General features: G+C 37.0%; 1 protein-coding gene across 2 annotated transcripts in view; it reads left to right on the forward strand.

The window, feature by feature from the left end:
• MLLT10 (MLLT10 histone lysine methyltransferase DOT1L cofactor) overlaps positions 1-22,427 on the forward strand; it is a 249,801-nt gene that overhangs the window by 57,997 nt on the left and 169,377 nt on the right. The window contains exon 4 of one of the 2 annotated variants that reach the window (XM_080810109.1): positions 9,142-9,196. In XM_080810109.1, the coding sequence (XP_080666235.1) occupies positions 9,142-9,196 (55 nt within the window). Of the gene's footprint in view, positions 1-9,141; positions 9,197-11,129; positions 11,165-22,427 lie in introns of those variants that run through there. The other variant, XM_080810110.1, reaches the window with a different exon arrangement.

Genomic DNA, 22,427 nt, shown 5'->3' on the forward strand with positions numbered 1-22,427 from the left:
AGAGCACAGGCAGGGGGAGTGGGAGAGGGAGAAGCAGGCTTTCCCCGAGTAGGGGGTCTGATGCTGGGCTGGATCCCAGGGCCCTGGAATCATGACCTGAGCTGAAGGCACATGATTAGCTGACTGAGCCACCCAGGTCCCCTCAGTCTTGTATACTTGGGATAAATTTTACTTGGTTACGGTGTATTATCCTTTCTGTATATTGCTGTATTGAAATTGCTAATGTTTTATTAAATATTTTTGCATCTATGTACATAAGGGATGTTAGTCTATAATTTTCTTTTTTTTTGTATTTTCTGTTCAGGTTTTAGTATTATTGGTATTATTAATATCATTAGGTATGTTTGTTAGTGTTATTCATGCTGAGCTTAGAAAATAATTTGAAAAGTGTTCTTTATATTCTGGAAGTGTTTGTGTGAAGTTGATGCTGTTTCTTCCTTGGTGTTTGAAGGAATGTACCAGTGAAAAAGTGAGAGCCTTGATTTTTATTTTGGGGAAAGATTTTTAGAATGAATTCAGTTTAAAGGGCTCTTTAGATTTTTGTTTCATCTCATCAGTTTTTTGGTAAGCTGTATTTTTCCAGGAATTCTTCCATTTCATCTAAGTTGTTAAAGTCATTAACATAAAGTCAATAGTCTTTTGTTCTATTACTATCTGTGGGTTCTGTAGTGATAATTCCTCGCTGCTTTCTGTTCATACTGGTAATTTATGTGTATGTTTTATATCCATTTCGCTAGAGGTTTATCAGCTTCGTTGATCTTTCCAAAGGACCAGCTTTTCACTTGTATCTAGGAAATCACTGTTCACTCCTAGGTCATGAAGTTTCATTTTAAGAGTTTTATAGTGTTAGCTCTTACATTTAAGTATATGATCCATTTGGAGTTACTTTTATGTATGATATAAATAAGGGGTCCAACTTAAGTTTTTGTTGGGTAGAATTTTTAATATATGAGTTTTGTAAAGCCGTTTCTCTTTGCGTTCATTTCTTAGAATTCTACTAGTAATTTCAATATATTTCCTTACCTTCTTATTGTCTATATAGAGTACCCCTTACAGTTAATATTGTACCCCTTTGTAAATGTATGGACATCTTGCAGTCATAGAGATTCTTTGACATAAGCTCTGTTTGCTCAGTTATGCTGTTGTCATATGTATTAGATCTCGCTTATAAACCCCAGAAAACAATATTACAATTTTTGCTTTCAGTAATCATTTGTATTTTTAAGAATTTAAGACTAGGGTGCCTGCGTGGCTCAGTTGGTTGAGCAGCTGCCTTCGGCTCGGGTCATGATCCTGGAGTCCGGGGATCGAGTCCCACATCAGGCTCCCTGCTTAGCAGGGAGTCTGCTTCTCCTGCTGACCTCTCTCCTCTCATGCTCTCTCTCTTATTCTCTCTCTCAAATAAATAAATAAAATCTTAGAAATAAAAAGAATTTAAGACTAAAATTCTTTTATATTTTCCAGATATTCATCATTTGTGGTTCTCTTTTTTGCTTCCTCAGGATTTGCATTTCTATTTTGTACCATTTTCCTTCATTATGAAGAATTTCTGTTAGCCTTTGTTGTAGTCCATGCCTTCTGGTGATGAATTCTGTTTGCTGCCTTTTGTGTGAAAATACCTGTTTAACCTTCTTCTTCTTTTTTAAAAATATTTATTATTTGTCAGAGAGAGAGAGAGAGAGAGAGAGAGAATGAGTGAGTGTACCAAGTAGGGGGAGTGGCAGGTAGAGGGAGAAGCAGGCTCCCTGCTGAGCAAGGAGCCCGATATAGGACTTGATCTCGGACTCTGGGATCATGACCTGAGCTGAAGGTAGATGCCCAACCGACTGAGCCACCCAGGTGTCCCTCACCTTAATTTTTTTTTTTAAAGATTTTATTTATTTATTTGACAGCGACCACCAGTAGGCAGAGAGGCAGAGAGAGAGGGGGAAGCGGGCTCTCTACTGAGCAGAGAGCCTGATGCGGGTCTCGATCCCAAGACCCTGAGATCATGACCTGAGCTGAAGGCAGAGGCTTAACCCACTGAGCCACCCAGGTGCCCCGTCCCTCACCTTAATTTTTGAAGGACATATTAGTTGGATATAGAATTCTGGGTTGAACTACAGTTGTTTTTCTTGAAGTACTTTAAAGATTTTGTGTCACTCTCTTTTGACTTTCATAATTTATGATGAGATTTCAGCCATTTATTTAAAAACTGTTCCCCTTTATTTGATGTGTCCTTTTCTTTTTGCTCCTTGATGACATTCTTGCCTCTGTTTGCTTTTCAGCAAGCAGTTTGGGTACTTGGGGCTCACTGAGCTTTTGTGAATCTATAAAGTTCTCTGTCTTCAAATCAAAATTTTATCCACTGTTTTCCAGGACTGACTTCTTGCCATATTCCCATATTCCATATTTTCTTCCTCCTCACCAGTTTTCCACACCATCAGTTATACATGTTAGATTTCTTGACACTGTTCCATAGGTGAAGGCTTGTTCATTTTTTTCCACTATTTTCCCTTTTTCAGTTTAAAGATTAGAGGTAATGTAACTTCAGAATTACTGATTTTTTCCTTTGTCATCTTGATTTTGTTGTTAAGCTGTCCAATAAATGTTTCACTTCATGTATGTATGTGTGTGTGTGTGTATGTGTGTGCATGTGTGTATATACACATATATATTTTGGGTGGGGGCCCGAGGGAGAGGTGGGGGAGGGGCAGAGGGAGAGAGAATCTTAGGCATGCTCCATGCCCAGCATTAGTTGGGGCTCCATTTCACGACTCTGAGATCAAGACCTGAGCTGAGATCAGGAGTTGGATGTTTAACTGACTGAACCACTCAGGTGCCCCTATTTCTTTTTTATAGTGTCTTTTACTTTGCTGAGATTTCCTGTTTCACTTAATGCAGGTACATTTTTATTTTCTCTTAAAACTCAGTTAACAGTAGTTATTTAAAGCCTGACTCCAATGTTTTGGTCATCTTAGGTTTGGTTGACTTTCATTGATTGTCTTAAGCATGGTTAGCATTCTACTTCTTAGTAGATCAGTTAACTTGTATTGTTTTCTTTCTTTCTTTTTTTTTTCTTTAAAGATTTTATTTATTTGAGAGAGACAGCGAGCTAGCATGAGGGGTAAGGGGCAGTAGGAGAAGCAGACAGCCTGCTGAGTAGGAAGTCTGGTGTGGGGCTCTGTCCCAGGACTCCAAGACCGTGACCTGAGCCAAAGTCAGACTCTTAACTCACCGAGCCACCCAGGTGCACCACTTGGATTGTTTTATAAACATTGTGAATGTTGTATGTGGGGAATTCTGGATTCTGTTATATTCCTTTGAAGAAATTGATACTGTTTTTCTCAGGCAGTTGATTTGATTGGACTCACACTATTACGTATTTTGAGAATTGCTTAAATCTAATTTTATTTCTTTTTTCCTTAGTTAGGCTCTAGCTTGTTCTGTGCATGGATGTTCCAAGGTTAGTGAGAGAGTTGGGCAGAATTCTATACATAAAAATTTGGGGCTCCCCTCTTGGTTCTCTGTTTGTATGGATTTAGACCTTACTTTCCCTGTTGCTCTGAACTTTATATTCTAGTTCTTCAGATACTAAGACTGCAGGAGCCTCTATCAGCTGACCGTGGCTTGTCTTCAGGCTGAACGTTTTAAAAAATGGGAAACTTTGGGTGCCTGGGTGGCTCAGTCTCTTAAGCGGCTTCCTTTGGCTCAGGTCATGATCCCAGTCCTGGGATTGAGCCCTGCATGAGGCTCCCTCCTCAGTGGGGAGCCTGCTTTTCTCTCTCCCTCTCCCCCTGCTTCTGCTCTGTCTCTTTCTGTCAAATAAATAAATAAAATCTTTTTTTTTAAAAGAAAACTTACTGAGGCACCTGGGTGGGTCAGTGAGTTAAAGCCTCTGCCTTCGGCTCAGGTCATGATCCCAGGGTCCTGGGATCGAGCCCCGCATCGGGCTCTCTGCCTGCCTCTCTGCCTACTTGTGATCTCTGTCTGTCAAATAAATAAATAAAATCTTAAAAAAAAAAATAAAAGAAAACTTACTGTGCTGGTCACCTTCCAGGTGAGAAGCCAAAATCTGGCTGCTTACCTGTGTAAGGGTTTGTCTTTTATAAGCTTACTTAACTGTTTTGGAAATTCATTTTAAGCAAAAAAAGAAATGATGATGGTAAATGTTTTATCCTGCAGATACTTTATGCCGCAGTTGTATCTGCTATGTAAGGAAGATCAAACTTAAAACCTTATCCTTTATTGATTTATTTATTCTTATCAGCTTATTATAATATTTACAAAATTTGGTATGTTTTAGTTCATTGCAGTTATTATCTTTTTTGGCCTTAAGTGATTTCCCATTTTAAAAAAATTTTATTTATTTGAGAGGGATAGAGATAGCGAGAGAAAGCATGAGTGGGAAGGAGAGGAAGAAGCAGGCTCTCCATTGAGCAGGGAGCCTGACGTGGATCTTGATCCCGGGACCCTGATACCATGACCTGAGCCAAGGGCAGATGCTGAACTGACTGAGCCACCCAGGGGCCCTGGCCTTAAGTGATTTAATCTTTGGCCAGTAGGAATCTCTTTAGGTTGGCTGGTAAGTTCTTTTGACATGAATAAAATAGTCTTTTATAGCTTCCTTACTATTTTATAGAACAAGTTATCTCGAGCTTGCTTGACCCAGACAGGGATCATATACATCTCTCAGGAGTCCTGGTGACTTTGGGAAATGCCGTTTGGAGACCACAGCCTTGGCACTAGAGGTGCTCATTTCTACTGTAGTAGCCATAAGTCTTTGTAAAAGAAAAGATAGGTTATTTTAGATTGATTGATTGATTGATTGATTAAAGAAATGGAGCTCCTGTTTGGCTCAGTTGGTGTACCATGTGACTCTTGATCTTGGGGTTGTGAGTTTGAGCCCCATGTTGGATGTGGAGATTACTTAAAAATAAAATATTTTCCTTTTTTAAAAAAAGATTTTATTTATTTGGGAGAGAAAGCGAGCTCAAGTGGGGGTAGGGGCAGAGAGGGAAAGGGACAGGGAGAGTGATAAGCAGACTCCTGCCAACAGGGAGCCCCACATGGGGCTTGATCCTAGGATCCTAGGATCACAACCTGAAGCATCTGAGCCACCCAGATGCCCAAAAAGAAAATCCACCCCCCGCCCCCGCCTCGCCCCACCTCCCCTTCGTGAGAGAGGGAGAGAATCTTCAACCCACTGAGCCACCCAGGCACCCCGAGGGAGAGAATCTTAAGCAGCCTCCACACACAGCATGGAACCTGATAAGGGGCTTGATCTCATGACCCTGAGATCATGACCTGAGCCAATATGAGGTGTTAGATGCTTAACCAACTGAGCCACCCAGACACCGCAGAAATAAAATCTTAAAAAAAAAAAAGAGGAGTGCCTAGGTGGCTCAGTTAGTTAAAGCATCTAGCTTTGGCTCAGGTCATGATATCAGGGTTCTAGGATTGGGCCCTGGCTCCTTGCTCAACAGGGAGTCTGCTTCTCCCTCTGCCCTTTGCCCTGCTTGTGCATGTGCACTCTCTCTTTCGAATAAATAAAATCTTTTTTAAAAAAGAATGATGGTAAATATTTTATTGTATAGATACTACTTTATGCCATAATCACGTCTTTTATTATGAGGAGGATCAAACCTAAAACCTTATTCTTTATCATTTTATTTTTTCTTTCCATCATATAATATTATTTTCAGTTATTTCCTTGCTGTATCTTGTAATATGATGGTAATCACAGTCTGGGTAAACTAGTATAGTGGACTGTTGTTACATAACCACAGCCTCCCAGAGGGTCAGTATTTTGGGTGAACTTGATTTAGTGAAGTGTAGTGGCTTTTATCTTTTGACAAAGGAATTTGATAAAGTAGAAAAAGTATTTGGAAATTAATCTCTGCATTCTAAAAATGGAAAATAGTTGCATCATTTCTTACTGTACTACATGATGTAGCGAAGAAAGAGCCATCTTGTATGACTTGCACTTTTTTGGGCCATTTCTTTTTTTTTTCTTTGTAAAATATGAGACCTTCAATGTGTGCTTGCTTGTTTGTTTGATTTCCTTATAATCTGTGTTCCTTTTCACAGGAAATTTTTATTTTTTTCCTCTGCCCCAACCCCTACTTGTACCTTTTAACACTGCTTCTTAACTAAAATCGTAATGAATCTGTGGAATTGTCATAATATCATGTTTGACTGCATTCTGCCTTATAAAACTTTCCAGTTTGACAAAACAGAGGATCATGGGGACAAGATGAAATCAGAGAGGGATATAAATTTATTTTAAGAGACTCTTAATCAAGGGCAACTAGGTGGCTCAGTTGGTGAAGTGTCTGCCTTCAGGTCAGGTCATGATCCCAGGATCCTGGGATTGAGTCCTGTGTTGGGCTCCCTGCTCAGCGGAGAGCCTGCTAATAATACACTGTATGTTAATTGAATTTAAATAAAAATTAAAACTTTTCAGTTTGAATTGGTTTACTATAAGATCTGGAGTCGCTGTGGTTCAGGGTCCCTCATACCAGATCCTTCCTGAGTTAGGGTGTAATCTAACTATAATTTAACATTCTTTTCCTGTACTTTTTCTCTGAAGTCTCATATTATCAATTTATTTTATTTTATTTTTTTAAAAGATTTTATTTATTTATTTGATAGAGATCACAAGTAGGCAGAGAGGCAGGCAGAGAGGCAGGCAGAGAGAGAGGGGGGGAAGTAGGCTCCCTTCTGGTCAGAGAGCCCAATGCGGGGCTCAGTCCCAGGACCCTGAGATCATGACCTGAGCCAAAGGCAGAGAGGCCTTACCCACTGAGCCACCCAGGCGCCCCTGTTTTTGTTTTTAGTAGGAAGACATGCCATGTAGTAGTGTATCTGTACAAAAATTTAAATTATAAAACAGTATTTTGGAATAAAGAAATAAACTCTTAATCTTACCATCTTCACCATAGTCCTGTTAATCATGTTTTGTGTATTTTAGGGTTTCTCTCCATAAATTTATGCGAATATACCATTATTTCTCTCATTGTTATACAGTTAGACTTTTTATGCATTTTTAAAAAAAAAGATTTATTTGAGAGAGAGAGCACAAGCAGAGGGAATGGGCAGAGGGAGAGGGAGAAGCAGACTCCCTGCTGAACAGGAAACCTGAGCCTGGGATCGGGACCTGAACTGAAGGCAGATGCTTGACTGAGCCACTCAGGCGCCCTTCTTTTTTATACAATTCTTACAATTTTATTTTCATTTTTGTGAGAAAGAAGGTGAGAGAGCACACATGAGTGGAAGGTGGGGCAGAGAGAGTAGGAGGGAGAATCTTAAGCACACTCAGTGCTGAGCATGGAGCCCAACACAGGGCTTGCTTTCATGACCATGAGATCATGACCTGAGCTGAAGCCAAGAGTCCACACTGGGTGTAGAGATTACTTTAAAAAAAAAAGACAAGCTTTACAAGACAAGTCTTACTGAATTAGTGGTCAAAAATGAATAGAAGTTATCTAGCTGTGAAAGAGCTTTGGGGTTTAGGACAGGCATTATGGGTAGAAAGTAAAAACAACACATTTAAGGGCTAAAGCAAGAATGAACTTTGGAGTTATTTATAGAAATGAAGGAAGAGGGGCACCTGGGTGGCTCAGTCAATAGAGCATGTGACTTTTGTTCATGAGTTTGAGCCCCATGTTGGTCATAGAGTTTATTTAAAAGGAAACAAAAAGTGAAAGAGGAAAAGGCAGTATTGCCTAGACAGTGAGATGTTGGAAAGAGAAGATTGTGGAATTAAGTAGGAGCTAGATCATTTAGGGAGACCATTAAAATGTTTATTTAGTGATGTAGTGATGTACTTGGACCTGCATTTTTGAAGTTCACTCTGGATTGGTGGTATAGATAAGAGTAAGTATGGGGAGACTATTGAGTGGGCATCCCTGAAGTAGTCTGATGAAAGGTGATGTTGGCTTGCAGTGGGCTAATAGTAGTGTAGATGGAGAGAGGTAGTCAAATCTCACCAGTACTCAGGAGGATGAATGGGCAAAATGTACTGTTTTGTTAAGTATGAGTTACAGAGTAGGGTGAAGCTGTCAAAAGATGATGTCTAGGTGTCTTGTATTGGCAATAGGTGGTTGTGTGTATCATTACAAAGAGAGGGAAGGGGCACTTGGCTGCCTCAGTCAAAAGAGCATGTGATTCTTGATTGTGGGGTCATGAGTTCAAGCCCCATGTTTGGTGTTGAGATTGTTAGAAAAAGTTAATAAACTTAAAAAAAAAAAGATAGGGAATACTGTAGGAAGAGCATACGTTGCCACAGATTTTGGACAGTGCTTAAAGTACCATTTCAGTTCTGAATGTTTTATATATGGATCCAAAGATAGAGCTGAATAGGAGGTAAAATTTTAGAGTCACTGGCATACTTGTAATTTAGTTGGTAACAGATGTATGGAAAGTAGGAGATTGTGTAGTGTTTAACATGAAATGAGAAGGCATCTTAAAGTGGAGCCCTGAGGAACTACCTCATTTAAAGTTTAGACATAGTGATCAGAAATGTGTTGCCAAAGAGGTTAGAGGAAAATTAGGAGAGTGAAATACTGGAAGACAAATACAGGATCTAATGGCTTATGTTTTATTACTTACTCACTATTTTATCTTAATTTTCTTCTCTTACTTTCCTTCGTAATTTGTTTATATTACTATATTATATGCTGCAAAACCTCTTTGGAGAGCAGCAAGGTGGGGTACAAATAATAAATACTCAGGTGTGACCTCTAGGAACATATTCTTCATAGTAAGACAATATCATTGGAACTTACTCTGTTTATTATTTTTATAATTATATCTGTCTCCTGTCAGTGGTGAAAAGAAATAGTTGTACTAGCTCTACATTTCTTTCTTTCTTTCTTCTTTTTTTTTTAGAGATTTTATTTATTTATTTTTGTGAGAGAAAGAGCAAGCATGAGTAGGGGTGAAGGGCAGAGGGAGAGGGAGAAGCAGACTCCATGCTGAGCAAGGAGCCCAATGTGGGACTCCATCCCAGGTCATGACCTGAGCTAAAGGCAGATGCTTAACTGACTGGAGCCACCCAGGTGCCCCTGCTACCAAATTTTAATAGTTTTGAGGTTATAGGGAAGATGTTACATTTTGGTAATCTGTAAAATCTTTGTTTTCTTTCTTTTTTAAAAATAGAGATGCGAACTGTGTCCTCATAAGGATGGAGCTTTAAAAAGAACAGATAATGGGGGTAAGTACAGAGACTTCTAAAAATTTTTTTATTGAAAACTAGAGTGGAGAGTATTTAAAAATATCTGGTAGTTCATCTTATAATATCAAATTAAATGTTTACCGCTCACATATTTTTAATAGTAATGGATGTAATTTATGAATCTTTATTACTACTTTATGGAGAGACTTTTAAGCTTTTTTTTTTTTGAGAGAGAGAGAGAGTGTGAGTTAGGGGGTAGTGGGAGAGAGAGAGAGAGGGCTCCATACCTAGCGCAGAGCCAGAATCTGGGCTTGATCTCATGACCCTGAGATCTTGAAACTGAGCTGAAATTGAGAGTTGGACTCTTAACCGACCGAGCCATCACGTGACTCTAAGCGTTGTTTTTTAATGTAGAATGGGCCACATACTTCTAATTAAACTCTTGATTTTTTTAAATAGGTATAATTTTCTTATAGTAGAAATTATTTTTGGAAAAATAAGCTACTTTTTTTTTTTGTTGTTAGAGCTTAACTCTGATGTTTTAGACCCTTTTTCCCTTTTTTGTATTGCTGGACAGGTGATACTTCTAGTGAATGTTAATATTAACACCCTGAGGATTTTTATTGCTTGAATATAGAGAAATGCTGACTTCTGTCTTTAAATTTTGGTGTGCTTTCCTGAGGACCCTTGTGTATATTTCATTTACATCTCCAGTTTTAGTTACCTTCCTCTGAGAAATCCATATTTCTTTATAACTCTGTACCATTCTTAAATATGTAGTCAGGAATTTATCAAACTTTGGCATACTATGAAAATTAACTGATGAAGAAACTTATAAAGTAGAGGTTATAACTCCTGTTAGTACACTCTTTCATTTTGGGCAGCCACCTCTAAAGCATTTTGGCATGGAATAGAAGAATGACATGAGTAAATAAAAGGGAAAAATAAGATGTTTTTGCCTAGCTCTACATAAATTTATTTATATACAGTTGTAATGTTTAGACTGTTATACAGTCACATTGTACAAAATTTTAAAAATATTAGAGAAACCCTTACTCCTGTTGCTATTGACCATCTGCCTAGTTTCTCAACAACTTTCCTGCTGTTGATATAGTTGCTGTTATTACTTATTTGTATATCCTTCTAGGGTTTTTTTTCTTACATACAAATAAATATGAATAAAGAAATATTTTCTCCTAATTTTTATGCAGGTGGATGAATATTATACATACTCTTTTGCATCTTAATTTTTCCACTGAACAATTTATTACCAGTATAAAGCTCTCTTTTTTTTAATGTGATCAGTCACCTGTTGATAGACTTTTTGATCTTCTGCTTTTATAACTAATGCTTATATACATGTCATACATATGTACATCTGTAGGATTATTAATTCCCAGGGTGGAACTATTGGGTCAAAGTTCGTAGTTAATTTGATAGCTATTCCCCAATTGTTTTCCCCGTTGGTTGAACCAGTTTCTGTTTTTGGCACAATGAATGAAAAACTTCTTCTCCATATCCATTGGTAGTCCAGTAGGTGAGAATTGGTATCTCAGAGCAGTTATTTTGCATTTCTCTTACTGTGAGTGAAGCTGAACATCTTATATTTTTAAAGACAATTTGTATTTTTCTCTTTCTGGTCTATTAATATGTTTTTTCTCTTTGGTTATTGATCATTTTCATTTTGATTTGTTGGAGCTTTCATAGGTGCCCCTCATTCACTAGGCTTTTGTGATATGAGTTGGGCTAGTTTCCCGCCCCCCCCCCCCCCCCAGTTTAGTCTTTGCTTATGGGGCTTTTTACCATGCAGAAGTTTTTTATTTTTATTTAGGTGAATTTATTAATCTTGTCTTTCATTTTGAACCATTAGTTAGAAAGGCCTTCCCTACTCCAAAGTTAGTAAAGGAATTCTTTCACATTTTCCTCTAGTGTTTTTATGGTTTCTTTTTTTTTTTTACAGTTTAATCTTTGATATATTTGGAATGTATCCAGGTAATACAGTGTGAGGTATGGATCCAACTTTATTTTTTCCTAGATGCTAAAATGCTACCATTTGTCCCATCACCATTTATTGAACAGTTCATCTTTCTTCACTGATTTGAAATGCCATCTTTGTTAGAGTCTAAATTTGATGTGTATTTAAAATATTCTGACTAAATTGTGTTCCAGAATTGATTTGCAAATTATTTTGGAACCCGGAATGCATTTTCCTATTGAAATGCTAATTATATTTCTAGACTAGTTAAAAAAAACCCCAGTGTACCTGATGGTACAATATTGATAGTAACTGTTCTTTTTTCTTTCTTTCTTTTTTTCTTTTTTTTTTGTAATAACTATTTTTTAATATCTGACACCCCTTTTTCATGCTGGGAGATATGTTACAAGTTTTAGTTTAGGTTTTCTTTTCTTGGTAATCAGGATGAGCAGTTTCTCAATGCAGCTTCTAATTTTCTCAGTCTCATCTGCTGTATATAGTTCTCAGTTGTTAAGGTAAGTAAATACTTAAAAAGCTTAACAGGTTCGTGTGTGAAAAGTGGGGTTGGGGTATTACAGGCAGAAGGAGAAGCAAATGATAAAAGACACAAGTATATCAAAGAATTGAAAATAATTTGGAATTAAACTATAAAGTTTGAATGGCAGGGCTTCTGAGAGGTGAAACTAACGATATAGGCAAAGTTGTCATTCCTTCCCCTCTCCCCCGCTCATCTGCTTCATGTCCCTTCCTTCTTACCCCACCCCTTTTGCCTTTTCTGTACTAAGGACTTGATCCTGTTGATTATGGGGAGCCATTGAAGGTGAGGAATAATATGAGATTTCTATTTTAGAAAGGTCACTCTCTGACACAGCATCGTGGTGAATGGGTTGGAAGGATATGAGACCAGACCAGCTATAAGAAAGAACAGTAGTGCTGGATCATAAGTGCATTTAACATACTTGAAATCAGCTATATAGCCTGGGGGTGGGAGGAGATACAGAAAAAAAATAAATTGTAGAGGTAATTCAGTTGGCCATTTTTCTCATTGCGTGTATGTTCTAGGCAAACCTGTATGGAAATCCTTGTGAATGATTGTAAGGCTTTCCCAGCCATCATTGGCAAAGATGTAAAATATATTATTGAGGGAGCCAGGCAAGAGATGGTGATGTTACTTACATTCTTTTGTTTTTGTTAAAACTAAAAAAAAATTTAATTCCAGTATAGTTAACATACGTCGTTATATTAGCTTCAGGTGTACAGTATGATGATTCAGCAATTCTGTATATTACTCAGTTCTCATCAGGATAAGTGTTACTCTTCATCTCCTTCACACATCCCCCACCCCACCATCAGTTTGTTTTCTGTAGTTAAGAGTCTGTTTTTTTGATTTGTCTTTTTTTCTTTGTTCGTTTTTTTTTTCTTAAATTCCAAATATGAATGAAATAATAGGTATTTGTCTTTCTCTGACTGACTTACTGCATTTAGCATTATAATAACTGGATCTATTCATGTTTTTGCAAGTGGCAAGTTTTCATTTCTTTTAATGGCTGAGTAATATTCCTGTGTGTGTGTGTGTGTGTGTGTGTGTAATATATATATTTTAAGTTTACTTATTTTAGGTAATCTCTATACCCAACATGAGACTTGAACTCATAACCCCAAGATCAAGAGTTGCATGCTTTTCTGACTGAGCCAGCAGGTGCCCCCATATCTTGATCCATTCGTCTATTGGTGGACACTCGGGCAGCTTCCATAAGTTGGCTGTTGCAAATAATGCTGCAGTAAATATAAGGGTGCATATATCTTTCCAAATTAGTATTTTCTGTATTCCAATAGTGTGATACTACTATATCATATGGCAGTTCTATTTCTAATTTTTTGTGGAATCTCTATACTATTTTCCACAGTGGCAGCACCAGTTTGCATTTTCACTAACAGTACACTAGAGTTCCCTTTTTTTTCACATCCTCACTAACACTTGTTGTTTTTTGTGTTTTTTATTTTAGCCATTCTGACATGTGTGAGGTGAAATGTCATTGTGATTTTGATGTGGTTTTGATTTGTATTTCCCTGATGATTAGTGATGTTGATCATCTTTTCTTGTGTCACTTGGCCATCTGTATGTCTTCTTTGGAGGAATGTCCATGTCTTCTGCCCATTTTTAATTGGATTGTTTGTTACTTACATTCTTGAAGAAATTTCAGAATAAATTGAGGCTGATTGATAGATACTGCCTGACAGAAAAATGAGAAGAACTTACAAAATCTGACAGGGTTATGTGTTCAAAATTGGAATTTTAAAGGATTTTTCAAGGACAGTTTTGGTTATGCTTATTTTTTGCTTTAGAATCTAAACCCTACAGAGATGAAACTGCTTTATTGCAGTAAGTCTAAGGGACAGATTGGTGATGAGGGAAAGGTTGAAGATAGCAGTAATAGGAGGGTAAAAATGAGGGAATGGACATCAGAGATATTAAGTATTAGTTATTAATATTAATAGCAACATTATTAATATTAATTAATATTTTATTATTTTATAATATTAATATTAGTATTAGGTATTAAATATAAGTATTAAGTACATTGAGGTAAAATTTTGCAGGTATATTTTAGAAAATATACCTATTTTATTATGGGAAACTTTGAGCATAATAAAAGTAGAGAGAATCCCCAGGTACCTGGCTTTAGCAGTGATCAGTCGTGGCTAGTCTTGTTACATCTGAACCTCCCTATGCCATTCTGATTATTTTGAATTTTGTGAGCATCACTAGCACATGGGTGTTTTAAAAATGCACAATATATTATCACACATACAAAAAATTGACGAGGATTTCTAAAAGCCACCAACTATTCAGTCCTTGTTCAGATTCCCTGATTGTCTCCCTAAATGTTTTCTTTTTATATTTGAATGAATCAGTATCCAAATAAGGTCCATAAACTGGATCCATAAGGTGCACACATTTTAATTGCTTATACATTTCTTAGGTGTCTTTGTACCACTCCTCCGCCTCCCCATTCCATTGTCACTTTACTTATGGAAAAATCTGGGACATTTGTCCTGTATTGTTTCCCACAGTACAATTCATTGATTGCCTCTCAGTTGGGGGGGGGCGGTGTGTTTATGTGTGTGAACATGTTACTTTGTTCCATATTTTCTGTACATTAGTAGTTAGATGTATTCAGAGGCTTGATCATACTCAGTTTATCGTGGGGGCAGTTATAAAAGTACCTCATAGTGTTGTATACTTCCTTCATGAGGCATATATTTGCTTTTTTTGTGTGTGTGTGTGTGATATTAACAGCTGTTGACGGGTATCTGGACCATTATTTTAGTGGTTGAATAAATTGTGGTATTCTGTCATTAGGTATTAGCAGGATTATTTCTATAAAGAGAACCAATTCCTTACCAACTATTCCATTACCGTAAAGTGCAGTTTGTGAAGGAAGGACAGGATATTTTTTCTTTTTTTCTTAAAATTGAGGTAAAATTCGTATAGTATAACATTTTAACCAACTTAAGATACACAGTTCAGTGACATTTTCTACTTTTCACGTGTTGTACAGCTACCACCTCTGTTAATTTCCAAAACATTTTTATTACATAACTTAAAGTATGGTTTCATAAACAGAAACTGTACATTCTGCCTTCTACTCTTTCTCCCCAGCCCTTGGCAAGCAGCAGTCTGCTTTTTGTCTTTATGGATTTTCTTACTCTGTATATTTTACATAACTGTAATAATCACACAGTGTATGACCTTTTGAGTCTCGTTTCTTTCTTGTCATAATATTTTTCAGGTGCATCAGTATTGCAGCCTGTATTAGTACTTCAGTCTTCTTTATGGCTGAATAATAACTCCTCTGTGTGTGTGTGTGTGTGTGAGAGAGAGAGAGAGAGAGATTGCTCATGTTGGTCCTTCCAGTTTTTGGACATTTGTGTTGTTTCTACCTTTCGATTGTTGTGAGTAGTGCTACTACAAACGTGGTTGTACAAGTATCTGTTTTATCTCTTTCCAGTTTTGCGGGGATATACTAGGAGTGGCATTGATGGGTCAAATAATGATTCTGTTTTTAACTTTTTGAGGAACCACCAAACTTTTTCATAATGGCTGTGCCATTTTTACATTCCCACAAGCAATGTATGAAAGATCCAGTTCCTTTTCATTTTCATCAACACTTCTTCTCAAGTTGGCTTCTCTGTTCAGTCTCCTTTTTTTTCTTTTTTAAAGAGAGAGAGTGCACATGTGGGTAAGGGGCAGAGGGAGCCCAGCGGGAAGCCCAGCGGGAAGCCCAGCACTGGGCTTGATGTTATGACCTGAGCCAAAATCAAGAGTTCGGACACTTAACCGGCTGAGCCACCCAGGCATCCACCCCATTTTCCTCTTTCTTTCTTTCTTTTAAACCAAGTACTACAGAGACTGCATAACTGTACAATGTAATCATCGATACTGGGTGATAGCAAAAATTCCTGCTAGTGGAATTGCTGGGTCAGAGACTATGAACATCTGTAATTTAAGTGGATTTTGCCAAATCCTCCTCTTTTGAGATTGTAGTAATGTACACTCTGTTCACAATACATGAGAAGAACCTGTTCTTATCATACTTACCTCCTCACTTACACAACCATCTGAGTGGGTTTTAATTTTGTATCATTCATCAGACTCGTAAGTCATAATTGGCTTACCCAACACCAAATATACTTAATAAAGGAAAACTATACACAGTTGCAGTAATACAGAGACCTCCAAACTCTGATGCAAGTCTTAATGTCTTCATTGTTTTGGTTATAAAGTTGACAAGAAGCTAATGTGAATGCAGGTCATATTAGCATGGGGAAGCCACCAGATTTGGTTATCCTCAGCTTAAAAATGCCAACTACTCATGTAGCCTCTGTATTTTTAAGTGGCTGGCTATTCTGTTTTAATGTAGCTGCGGACCATAAATTATGTAAATCATACAGTGTAGACTCCTGACAACCAAGTACAATAGGCTAAAAGAAAGAGCATGCTCAGATATGTTCTAATAACTTGTCACAGCCTACAGTACTGTCATCTATCTTGAGTTGGTGTTGCAAGAAGTTAAACTACTGTATTTTCCTCCAGAGCCCGAAAGAAGGATTCTGAGTCCAGTTTTTAACACTTTCCATCCATCTTTATCAAGGATATTTTTATATTTGCCAGTGTGGTAGATAAAAATTATGTCAGTGTAGCTTTAACTTGTATTTGTTATGGTGAGAGTTTATCAACTTTTCGTATGCTTAAAAGATAATTTGTATTTCCTTTATGTGAAATATTCCTTCATATTCTTACCTCAGTTTTCTCTTGGTAAATTCCTCAAGGTACATTTTTGGATTGCTGTGTATGAATTGCTGGAGTTTTTCCTACCAGATTTTTTTTTTTTTTCAACCATTTTCCCCCCTTAATGTTCTTTTGCATTTAATTGCCATGTTTCTATGCCTCTTCTGTTTATAAGAATTTCTCAGTCTTGTTTTTCATTGCCTTAGCAGTCTTGAGGAATACTGGCTAGGTACATGTTCAGTGCCCCCCAATCTGGGTTCACCTGGTATTTTATCATAATTAGCTTGGGTTGATGGATTTTGGGAAAAAGTACCATAGAGGTTAAGTCTACTGTTCATGTTGTCATATCCGGGAATACAAAAAATCCACAAGACATCAATGATGATATTATCAGGCTGTTTAATTTTTAAAAATTCCTTCGGTATTTTGATGATACTTTTCTTAAATTTGTAGATTAGCTTATGGAAAATTAGAATTCTTTAAACAAATATTTATTGTTTTGCCTCCTATGTGCAGTGTTCTAGGTAGCAGTGAACCAAACAGACCAATAGGGTTTACTTACATTTTGGAAGGGGCAAGTTGGATAATAAATGAAATAGGTAAATAAAATATACAGTTTAAATAAAATACAGTTTACCATGTATTATGGGGAAAAGTAAAGAAGATGCAGAGTGAAATCTGAAATGTGCGTTTGAAAATTTAAGTGATTGGGAAAGACTCCACTGAAGAAATGACATTTGAAGGCACCTGGGTGGCTCAGTGGGTTAAGCCTCTGCCTTTGGCTCAGGTCATGATCTCGGGGTCCTGGGATCGAGTCCTGCATTGGGCTCTCTGCTCGGCAGGGAGCCTGCTTCCTCCTCTCTCTCTCTCTCTCTCTCTCTCTCTCTCTGCTTGCCTCTCTGTCTACTTGTGATCTCTCTCTGTCAAATAAATAAATAAAATCTAAAAAAAAAATGACATTTGAAAAGAGACCTGAGATTAATGAATTGGAGGATGGGGTGGACATAGGTCTTGTAGGGTTTGCAAAGTCACTGTAATAACTTGGTGTTACATAGGATAAGTTCCTAAACCATTGGGGTGATTTGAGCTGAGGGATGACTTGATTAAAACAGGTGTTTTTTTGTTTGTTTGTTTGTTTTTTTTAACATGATCACTGTGGCTGTTGTGTTGAAAATCAACTTCATAGTCAAGGAGAGTAAGAGCTCTCAAGTCAGGGAGGATAAGAGGGTAAGAGCCCCTTTGTTATTCTTCAGGTGGAACTTGAGTAGTCTTGGAACATCATTCTTACATCTAAATTTTAGAATTGTAGTCATTTCTTTATGGTACAATTTTCTCCAAGTCTGTAAAATGTGTTTAATATTATATATTCTACTGGGTTATGAGAGTTTAATAAGGTATATGAAGCGTGTATAGTAAGGCCGATGCATAGTAAGCTCTATATTAGAGTTAAAAATAAAATGAAAAGAAAAACATAAAAGAACTAGTTGTATTCTTTTTTTTTTTTTTTTTAAGATTTTATTTATTTGACAGAGAGTGAGAGAGGGAACACAGCAGGGAGAGTAGGAGAGGGAGAAGCAGGCTTCTCACTGAGTGGGGAGACCCATGCGGGGCTCAATCCCAGGACCCTGGGATCATGACCTGAGCCGAAGGCAGATGTTTAACGACTGAGCCACCCAGGCGCCCCAACCAAGGCCTGTTCTTGGTAAAGTAATCAGTGATCTCCATGTGGATGAACCAGTTCTCAAGTCGCATGTTAGTTCATCTTTAGCAACGTTTGACAATTTTGATCATTCTTTCTTGAACATTTCATTTTGTTGCTGGGACAGCACTCTTCGTTTCTTCGACCTTATTGATTGCCCCTTGTATTTTTCCACACTCTGCTCTTGCAGACATTGACCTCTAAATATAAGAGTGCTTCAGGATATAGGCCTTCTGCACTTACTTCTGGAATGAACTTACTGAGTATTATGGCTTTTAATAACATCTGTGGTGTAACATTGATAGCACCCAAACTTCTATATCTAACCTTTTCTTTTGAACTCTGGATTCATAAATATCTAGTTCCTTGCCACATCATCTGCTTGTGTGATAGGTACATGAACTTAACTTGGACATTTGGTATAGACTTGTGGAATCACTATGTTATACACCTAAAACTATGTATACATTATGTGTCAACTATATTTCAATTTAAAAAAGACACTAGGGGTGCCTGGGTGGCTCGGTGGGTTAAAGCCTCTGCCCTCGGCTCGGATCGTGATCCCAGGGTCCTGGGATCGAGCCCCACATCGGGCTCTCTGCTCAGCAGGGAGCCTGCTTCCCTCTCTCTCTGTCTGCCTCTCTGCCTACTTGTGATCTCTGTCTGTCAAATAAATAAATAAAATCTTTAAAAAAAATCTTTAAAAAAAAAATAAAAAAGACACTATAGAAGCAAAAAACCCAACATGGATATCTAAACTCCACTTTCTCATTCCATTTGGTTACCCTGCCCATTTCAGTTAAAGGCAGATTTACCTCTCCAAATTGTTGACAGAACTAAGTGAACCTACCCCTGCCAACCCCTCCATAATTAATTTTTTTAAAAAGATTTATTTATTTGAGAGAGAGTGTGTGGGGGTGGTGGGCAGAGGGTGAGGGAGAGAGAATCTGAAGCAGAGTCCGTGCTAAGTGTGAGCCCAACATGGGCCTCAGTCTCATGATCTTGAGATCATGATCTGAGCCAAAATGAAGAGTTGGATGCCCAACTTACTGTGTCACCCGGGCTCCCCTCCATAATTAATCTTATAACATTTGTTCCCTTTTTGTACCTTATGCAACTTTGCCCTCCTCTTGGCTATGACGTAAATCCTCTTGGCTGTGACGTAAAGATCTTAAATCAACAATTTGATTTAACTTCTCAGAAAACTATATAAAAAAGAAAAAACACAAAGCAAACCAAAGGAAGGAAATAAAAGATTAGAAGGGAGATAAATGGAATAGAGAATAGAAAATCAATAGAAAAAAAATCAGTGAAATTAGGGGTTGGTTTTCTGAAAAAAAGGAACAAAATTGACTGTTAGCTGATTTTTTTAATAGCATGGTGTCATTTATTTTATTATTTAAGTATAGTTGACATACAATGTTACATTAGTTTCAGTGTGTACAACATAGTGATTCTCTGTGAGTTATGCTGTACTCATTGTGAGTGTTAGCTACTGTCACCATAACTGACTGTATTCCCTATGCTGTACCCTTTATTCTTGTGAATTATTCATTCCATAACTGGAAGCCTGTATCTCCTACTCCCTTTTACCCATTTTGCCCATTCCCCCACTCTCTTTCTCTCTGGCAGTCGTTAGTTCTCCATGTTTATAGATCTGATTCTTCTTCTTCTTCTTCTTCTTTTTTTTTTTTTGCTTTATTCATGTTTTATTTATTTATCTTTTATATTCCACACTGTTAGCAAAACTAAGAAAAAAAAAGTATAGAAATGATTAAAATTAGAAATGGAAAGGGGGCACATTACAGCTGATGCCATAGAAATAAAAAGGATTATTAGAGAATTTAATAATTTGATAACAGTAGAATAACCTAGAAGAATGGATAAAGTCCTAGAAACACACAACCTACCCGGATTGAGTCATGAGGAAATAAAAATCTGAACAGAGCAACAACTAGTAAGGAGATTGAGTCAGTATTTAAAAACCCAGTAAAGAAAAGTCCAGAACCAGATGGCTTCCCCAGAGAACTGATTCTCCGGAAACTCTTCCAAAAAAATTGAAGAGGGTTCATTGAAGCTCATTTTATGAGGTCAAGATTATTCTGAGAACAAAACCCAGACAAAGGCTTTATAAGAAAAGAAAACTATAGACCAGTATCCCTGATAAATATGGATGTAAAAGTCCTCAACAAAATGCTAGCAAACTGAATTCAGCAGCACCTTAAAAGGATCGTATATGATTGATTTATTGCTGGAATGTAATAGTTCAGCATATGAAAGTCAGTCAATTTGTAATACACCATATTATCAGAATGAAGGACAAAACCCACATGATCATTTAATTTCCATTGATGCAGCAACACCCATTCATGATAAATGAACCCATCAAACTTAGATGGATGGAAACTACCTTAACATATATACAGAGGCCATATATGAAAAACCCATAGCTAATATCATTCTCAGTAGACAAAACTTTCCCTCTAAGACAGGGAATATGGCAAGAATGCCTGCTTTCTTCATGACTGTTCAACATGTTATTGGAGTCTTAGCCAGAGAACTTAGGGAAAAAAAGGACATTGAAAACACCTAGTCTGAAAAGGAAGAGGTAAAATTATCTTTGTTTGCAGATGATATGATTGTATTTGTTGCAAACCTTAAAGATTCCACAGAAAAACTCTTAGCACTAAAAAACTCAGCAGAGTTGCAGAATACAAAATCAACATGTAAAATTAGTTGTTAGGACAGGTTCTTCAACAAATAGTGTTGGGAAAATGGGATAGCCACATGCCAAAGAATGAACTTAAACTCTGATCTTACACCATATACAAATACTAACTCATTGCAGATCAAAGATTTAGGTACATAAGACTTAAAATTATGAAATTTCTAGAAGAAAACATACGGAGAAAGCTTCACGACTTTGGGCTTGGAAATGATTTCTTGGATATGATACCAAATACATAGGCCAGAAAAGAAAAAAAGATAAAAATAGAAAAAGAAAAAATAGACAAGTGGGACAACACAAGCTTACAAACTTTTGTGCATCACAGAACCCAGTCAGTAGATTGAAAAGACAATGGAATGGGAGATAATATATAAAGAACTCTTAGTACTCAACAACAAAAATATCAAATAACCGATTTAAAAATGGGCAAAGAGCATGGATTGCTCCAAAGATGATATGCAGATGACCAACAGGCACATGAAAAGATATTCAGCATCACTAATCAACACAGAAATGCAAATTAAAACCACAATGACATCAGTGCACACCCATTTAGAAGAGCGACTATCAGCCCCCCTCCAAACAAAAACCACCCCAGAAGATAAGTATTTCCAAATACATTTTTATTTTCTTCTGCTTTCTTGGGAGTTGTATTTGGCTGTCTTCTAAAATTTTAAGATGGAAATTTATTTAGGTCATTAATTTGCAGGCTTTCCAGTGTATACTTTTCAAATTGTGTGTTTCTGGAGAGAAATTTAACTTACCCTCTAACTTAGATATAATTTTCATTAAAATTAAACTTCCTTTTTAAAAAGATTTTATTTATTTATTTGACAGAGAGAGAGATCACAAGTAGGCAGAGAGGCAGGCGGGGGGTTTGGGGGGAACAGGCTCCCTGCTGAGCAGAGATCCTGATGCAGGACTTGATCCCAGGATCCTGAGATCATGACCTGAGCCCAAGGCAGAGGTTTAACCCACTGAGCCACCCAGGATTCCCTAAACTTCCTTTTTAATTACTACTTTGACCCTTTCATAATTAAGAGGTTTGTTTAATTTCCAAATACATGAGGATTTCTCTTTTTATTATCAGTTTTGAATTTAATCTTGGCAGAATACATGGTCTTTGATTTCAGTCCTATGAGATTTTAAATGAGACTTGGTTTATGACTTGATATGGATAGTTTTTAAAGGAATTGTATATGTGGTTTATAATCTGTAGTCTTGGATTATTGCAGTGTTTTATATATATCCATAAGGTTGTATTTGATATTTGCATTGTTATGATCATCTATAACCTTGCAGTTACGTTGAATGCTTATTTTGTCATTTACTGAAGATATGTTAATATTTCACATTGTCATTATGTAGTCTCAGTTTTTGCCTTATATATTTTGATGATGTTATTAGGTGCATGCACACTTAGAATTACTATATTTTTCCTTTATGAATTGTATTTCTTTTTTTTTTTAAATTAACATATAATGTATTATTTGCCCCATGCGTACAGGTTTGTAAATCGTCAGGCTTATACACTTTACAGCACTCACCATAACATATACCCTCCCCAATGTCCAT

Source organism: Martes martes, assembly GCF_963455335.1.
Source record: "Martes martes genome assembly, chromosome: 8".
In the NCBI taxonomy this organism is placed as follows: domain Eukaryota; kingdom Metazoa; phylum Chordata; class Mammalia; order Carnivora; family Mustelidae; genus Martes; species Martes martes.